This window comes from Colias croceus, chromosome 16, assembly GCF_905220415.1.
Source record: "Colias croceus chromosome 16, ilColCroc2.1".
In the NCBI taxonomy this organism is placed as follows: Eukaryota; Metazoa; Arthropoda; class Insecta; order Lepidoptera; family Pieridae; genus Colias; species Colias croceus.
Genome location: NC_059552.1, coordinates 1,970,893 through 1,978,113, shown reverse-complemented (window position 1 = coordinate 1,978,113; position 7,221 = coordinate 1,970,893). Strand labels below are relative to the sequence as shown.

Sequence of the window (7,221 nt, the reverse complement as noted above, 5' to 3'; positions counted from 1 at the left end):
GTGTATTATAGGTGAAAATCGTTTGTATAATACGTGTAATTGTGTGTGTGTGTGGTGGTATGTTATAGAGTATGATTATTTTTTTCTGTAGCAAATATTTATTTTTAGTAACTAGTAAATTATTGTTATGGTAATTGGTAGGCATACAAAAAATGAACGAGCAAAGTTCACGTAATATGTTTTGTTCTATTATTTAAAAATGTATCCAGGCATATTTTTTTTCCATTACAGGGAAACTGTATTAAAAAAAACCTTTTGTATGGTAACAGAATGATACTTAATTTTTTATTGCAAGTTACATCGCAGATAGAGATTGTAAAATGAAATATCGTTGAAAATTCTATGAAAATACAAGTTAAAATTTGTATGAAATAAGTTAAGATTAGAATTGATGCTATCGGTTCTTAGAAAATGCAATCAATTTATTGCAATCGAAGTGGTTACCAACATTGTAGATTTAAACTACGTCATAAATAAAAGTTGCCTGCTATAAAAAGGAGATATAAAAACGTCTTCATACTTTGTAATGCTGGCATCAAAAAGTTTATTCATATGAATAAAAAAATCACACAGGAAAATAGATTTGGTAGGTAATAGGATAATTTTATTTTTAAAAGAAGATTGCAATGAACTATTTATGCAAAAAAGGTTAAAGAAATTTTTAATATATTGTAGATAACAATTGCATAAAAAAATACACAATAATAGTTTCATTAGGTATGTATTAGTTATGTATGAGGAAATGAAATAAAAAATACACAATACCACACTGCCTCTAAATACAATCTTCCCTGTTATTAATTGGATTGGATCTTGGAACATAGTTAAATAACTATTTGATAATATATATAATGTAAACCTCGTTGCGCGTGTGATCGTATACAATAGGTAAATACATCATGTCCATAAGCAAAAAAATAACATGGACGTATAAAACATTTTCACTAAATATTTGTCGCAGCTCATGAATCATTCAAGTAAGTGTTAGGGAATATTTTCTATGAGGACGTAGCTTAACCTAAATATCGAGATCTTTGAGCCTTTTCTCGGTAATTCGATATTTGGCCATTTTGTTGTGAATTAGTTTCTTTTGGGATACGATTTTGGGATTACTCTTTATAAATTAATTCGGATTTAACTTTAATCGAAAAAGTTTTGGAGTTCGTAAAAATCATTATTAGAATAAGTAGCGCGCTTAACTTACACGTGGAATCAATTTTGTACAAGTCATATTTTATGTTCTTATTTTAAACATTATCTAATGTTACGTACATATAGTTAGTAAACAACTATCTATTCTCAAAAATATAATGATTCTGATACCTTTCAATTATTGCAAACGATTTCACACAACATTAATATTACAAAAAATAAACGTATTTAATTGGAAAGTGAAAAGTGATGTTTATTTATGAAACTACGCATGACTCTAAAGCCAAGTTATCCTTCAGGAGAGTGACGTTGAAAAAATATGTAACATACATTCGTACGTGACCCGGACTGTCCCAGTTTCTCGTCACGAATAAAATATGAGAATAATCCTAAACAGGCAGTAATTTGTGCTCACTGTCACTTCACTTCATTACCGTATTCCTGTGAAAATATCACCGTTACAAGCGATGACATACATTCCCCGAAATTATTGTTCGCTTGAATTTCTTGGTGTTTAGATTTAGTAGCACATTTGATTTCGATAGTTCATGATGCTGTACGGTGTTTTTTTGTGTTTGGTGGGTGCTGTGGGAGTTTTGTCAGATTCCACTGTTTTGTCTAGACGAAAACGATACGTCGCTTTTCCGGAAGGTTCCAGTTTTTCGGTAAGTTTGCTTTGATCTTGCTGCACCTTGGCAAGGGAATTTTTTTATTACTTGCTATTCGATTTAAAAAAATAGTTTTAAGATCCGCTATAACCTCTTTAAAATATTATCAATACGATTGAAAAAAAAAAAGAATTTTTTCCATTACAATGTAAAGTACGGAATTATTTTAAATTTATTGCATCAGAAATATTGCTATTCCTCCTATATAGTTTCATTTTTTATTGATAGACGTGCCACCTAAAAAACCTACATTCTCTCTTATTAAGTACTGTTCTACCATCCTCTATTATATTCTAAAATTTAAACATGTACTGTGATACCACAAAAAACTTTAGACAGGGTTTAACTTTGAGCGCGGGTTATCTTAAATCTGGTTTGTCGTCTACACTAATATTATAAAGAGGAAACTTTATTTGTTTGTTTGATTGTAATGAATAGGCTCATAAACTACTGGACCGATTTTAAAAATTCTTTCGCCATTCGAAAGCTACATTATCCACGCGTAATATAGGCTAGGTTTTATCCAGGAAATCCCACGGGAACGGGAACTATGCGGGTCTTTCTTTGAAAACGTGTGCGAAGCCGCAGGCGGAAAGCTTGTATTTCATATAGACAACTATTAAAGTGACAGATCCCTGGTTTAAACTGTGTTTTAATTGTTTTGTGGTAATACCAATACTATCTACCATCCTCCATAATATTATCCTTATACCCATAATATTGCAGTGCGCAGGATGCTTTACAGTGGGTACGCTTGGCCAGCCTGCCATCTCCTCCTCTCCAGGGATCTTCACCTTCGGCCTGAACTGGGGCATAGCGTATGAACTGCCAAATGTCACGGAGACAGCATACGCGTATAGAAGGAAGAAGAAGCCGCTAATGCAGCGCAGGAGTCGCAGGGATTTGTATGAAAAGCTGGAGTTGATTATAGATAAGTAAGTTTGTTTTTTGTACATATAGGCAGTTAGCCCATTGAGCCCCAAGCGGCCCGATCGGTCCCAGACACAATAGATTTTCTATTGTGTCTGTGGTTCCGGGGCCTGAGTTACTAAGACAGGTTTGATGTTCTAAGAAACTCTTAACAGATGTTTTCCACTCTAGTAGGGTTAAAATTACATGAATAAAAGTTAATCTTTTAAAATATTAGTGTGAGGTATCTTACATTTTACAGTTACTTATAAATGCTTTTACTGCTTAAACGAAGTACGATAACGAAATATGTGTTGCAATTGAGAAATTTTTAAATATGTAGAATAAAAACTACTGTTTTTCACTTTATTGTTATTGGTTTCCTTAAATTTAATTATAAATTATTATTTATACTTTGATTCTTTACCATACTTTAGTGCTTATACGTTATTTTTTCAGTATGGGATATAATGGAAGACAGTGTATTCTAAAAACTTTATGTGAGACAACACAACGCATCGTACCTAACGGAGAAAACATGATAGAAGAAATATTCAGAACTCTGTTCACGTAAGTTTTATAACTTTAAATTTTAGTATTCAATATCTACTACTTAATTATATTGTTACTTATATAATACAAGCTTTACTCCGCGGTTTTACCCGAAGTCCTCCGCTCCTGTTAGTCCTAGCGAGATGATATAATATAGCATATAGCCTTCCTCGATAAATGGGCTATCGAACACCGAAAGAATTTTTCTAATCGGGCTAGTAGTTCCCGAGATTAGCGCATTCAAACAAACAAACTCATGAGCTTTATAATATTCTTAGTATAGATTATAAGTGTTTTTTTGGGTTTTATCCTCGGTAAAATACTTAAAACGCCTCTGTTCACAAAACACATAGGTACATACAACTGTTACGTACATTTTTAAAACATTAAAACATGTAACATGGATACGTTGACATAGTAACTACAAGGAAATTAGTAAAAACCAATCTCTAAAGCAAGGGCTAATATAAATCTCGTGTCACAATGTTTGTCCTCAATGGACTCCTAAACCACTTAACCGATTACAATAAAATTCGCACACCATGTGCAGTTCGATCCAACTTGAGAGATAGGATAGTTTAAATCTCAAATCTTAGAGAAAGCGGGCGAAGCCGCGGGCGGTAAGCTAGTATATTATATTTTCTAATATATATAAATCTCGTGTCACAATGTTTGTCCTCAATGGACTCCTAAACCACTTAACCGATTACAATAAAATTCGCACACCATGTGCAGTTCGATCCAACTTGAGAGATAGGATAGGTTTTATCCCGGAAATCCCACGGGAAAGGGAACTATGCGGGGTTTTCTCTGAAAACGCGGGCGAAGCTGCGGGCGGAAAGCTATCTAATATATATAAATCTCGTGTCACAATGTTTGTCCTCAATGGACTCCTAAACCACTTAACCGATTACAATAAAATTCGCACACCATGTGCAGTTCGATCCAACTTGAGAGATAGGATAGGTTTTATCCCGGAAATCCCACGGGAAAGGGAGCGGGGTTTTCTCTGAAAACGCGGGCGAAGCTGCGGGCGGAAAGCTAGTAGAGCTATATAAAGCTTAACTGATGCTACTTTTTCCAGTTTTTAGCAGTTGAAAAACCGATTCAACCGAATAGAAAATTGTTTCTAATGACTGAATTCTATTTAAATCTGTTGACACGAGGAAAATACGAAGGACCATTACGAATTTTGACTTTACGTATCTTTAAAATTACTAATCCATCGCAGCATCGTATAATCCCGCCCATTAATAAGGCTTTACCGCCAAGTAGATAAAGCGTAATGCTTAAATCGGTCATAAAATTTAAAAGCAAATTTAAAGGAATCTTCCATGTTTTTTTTTAATAATTTGATTACAGTTTTAAGTTTTGGAAGGATCGTTAAACTTTCGCTTACAATAAAGTAGTATTTGTTCCAAGTTAAACAATAATTACGTTCTAAAAATAATAAAATTAATATTTAATAATAAAATTAGCTTTAATTCAGGATTTACCACAGCTATTTACGCAGTTTTAGTTCTTACAGATCTTTCTCAGTTTTAGTATTTTTTTTTTGTTGTGTCTGTATACTTTTTACATCTGGTTCCACGGAATTTATTTCCATAACTACTATTTCCCTTCTTTTGAAATTACTTAATAAGATCCTAATTATTTTTGAATAAGGTAGAATTCAGACATTTGCATGTATAATTTCATATTATTATCCTATATAATATTTTTACATGGAATTTTAAGTTAAACCAACAAAATAATTAATGACACACTAAAGAAGACAATGTAGAGCAGATAAAAATATTAAATGAAACTAGCTTTCCACCCGTGACTTAGCCCGCTTTGTCTAAAACCTAATCAATTATATGTTAAAGAGGAAGCTCTTGAATCACTAATCTATATTAACTATTATAATATAAAAAACCGCATCAAAACCGGTTGCGTAGTTTTAAAGCTTTTAAGCATACCAAGGGACATAGGAACAGAGTAAGCTTTGTTTTATACTACCTATGGAGTGATCATTCAAGTGTTTATTTATTTACAGGCTACCAATGGCGAAGTTGTTACCAACAGAACCTCTAGAACACGCAGTGTACGACTCAGCACATCGGCTAGGCGCCTTATTAAAGTCGTGTGATAACTACAAGTGTCCCTTTTCTTTGGTAGATCTTGCTAAAGGATATTACAATGCGCCTGCGCCTTCAGTCGATATTGCTAAGAGTCCCTGGGCCCTGTTTAGTAGTAGTTTTGGAAACGGGGATTTAAAGTATGTTTGAATCATGTAATAGTTAAATATGTTGTTGATAGTCAATGATGATAGACTTTCAATTCTTATTTCTCTCTGCAAAATTTGTGGCAATTTGCATAAATGAATTCCAAAACGTTTCCCAAGAAATATATTAATTCTTAACATACTGTAAATTTCAAAATAGATAAATTCATAAATTAGCGTTTTCATTAATAAATTTATCTGTAGATTTAATGCCTATTTATAAGTGTTGTAAAATGTTTAATTAGGTTATGTAGTATTATTGCTTGTTCAATTTCAACAATTTACTAAACTAAATTGAATTGACACTGAATGAATGATAATACTTAATATATTTAGGGCTAATTTATCAAACCTTGGTTAAAACTTATTCATCGAAATATTAAACTACCATTTCAAAAATGTATTCTAATTGTCCGTATTTGACAGTTCACAGGTGACATTTTAAAATGTTCGTGTCTTTATTCGACGGATAAATTTTAACCAAGGATTGAAAAATCGGCCCTTAGTAAGAAAAAGTTGAAAGTGTAGATATAATGTCGTCGTGGCTTCTAGGTGGATGAAATAAAACACTTGTATTTATTATTAACGCATAACATTTAATATTTATAGTTCATATTATAGTACATTTCATTATTAGCTGTAAGAAGTCAAGTGTATTCATAATAGTATGTAGTGCTTGATTTTTAATTAACATTACAAAATGAGACTTAACTAGGTTACAGCTAAAGTATTCGCGTCACTTATGATAAGTTTGACTTTACATTATTATTTTTACATTACCTATGTATGTAATACTATTGAGCTATATGTTTTAAATCATTAATAGTAGCATAGTGCACTCTTACAGATAAGTGGCATTTTTACAAACAATAGACGAATCTTAAACTATGTATATATAGAAATTACTGAGATCTATTATTGTGTTTTAATTATAATACCTTATATTTAAAATAATATAGGAATTTTCGTGTTACTAACTATTAACAATATTAATTTACGTTATTTACGTGGTGTTCATCCTGCGAATGTCATTTTCATCGATCAATGGAGTGTGGAAATTGTAAGCTTAATTTTAATAAAAATAAATATGGAATCACAGACTACTACCTCTTATTACAATATATACTTTGTAAAATCATGAAATTATTGTTTAGCGATTCTTGATAAGTGTACCAAGTTTTATTTATATCTGTCCGTTTATGTGGGTCAAAATTGACTCCAAAAGAGTCGGTTACATACCAAAAGAGAGTTGAGGCCTATGCAAGATTTCCTGAAAAAAAGATGAAGCTAACATAAGTGTGCTTAAAAACAATTCAAATCACTATCGAATGTAGATATATCAGTTAAATCTGTTAAACAATTGACTTTAAATATTGTTTGTTAGAAATACAAAAATGCTGAAACGTTGGATTTTAATATCTTACAATTTCCACACAAACACCGCCGTTACTCGTGACTAGAAAAGTGAAAATAATATCATAACAAACTGAAAAATTACAACTAGAAGAGGACATTAAATATTTAATATTAACAATAAAACTCTTAAAATATATACACAATATTATATACAATAACCTTATACAGAAAGAGCAATGAAATTGATAGCTGTTTGAAAACAGGGGAATTAGAATCAAGTAATAATAAATTAAGGCACGAATACAATTTATACAATTT

At 31.6% G+C, this 7,221-nt stretch overlaps 1 protein-coding gene across 1 annotated transcript; it reads left to right on the top strand.

Moving 5' to 3' along the window:
* The first annotated feature begins 1,703 nt into the window (after positions 1–1,703).
* On the top strand, positions 1,704–5,551 carry LOC123698684. The gene is made up of 4 exons (XM_045645430.1): positions 1,704–1,817; positions 2,547–2,755; positions 3,189–3,299; positions 5,320–5,551. Exons 1-4 carry the CDS (start codon positions 1,704–1,706, stop codon positions 5,549–5,551), a joined length of 666 nt encoding a protein of 221 aa, XP_045501386.1.
* The last annotated feature ends 1,670 nt before the right edge of the window (positions 5,552–7,221 follow it).

What these genes read in the sequence shown, in the direction of transcription:
- LOC123698684 (XM_045645430.1), top strand. Translation starts at nt 1,704, where the DNA reads ATGCTGTACGGTGTTTTTTTGTGTTTGGTGGGTGCTGTGGGAGTTTTG. An exon ending in CGGAAGGTTCCAGTTTTTCG is followed by an intron (nt 1,818 to 2,546) that starts GTAAGTTTGCTT and finishes ATAATATTGCAG; the next exon opens with TGCGCAGGATGCTTTACAGT. An exon ending in ATATTCAGAACTCTGTTCAC is followed by an intron (nt 3,300 to 5,319) that starts GTAAGTTTTATA and finishes ATTTATTTACAG; the next exon opens with GCTACCAATGGCGAAGTTGT.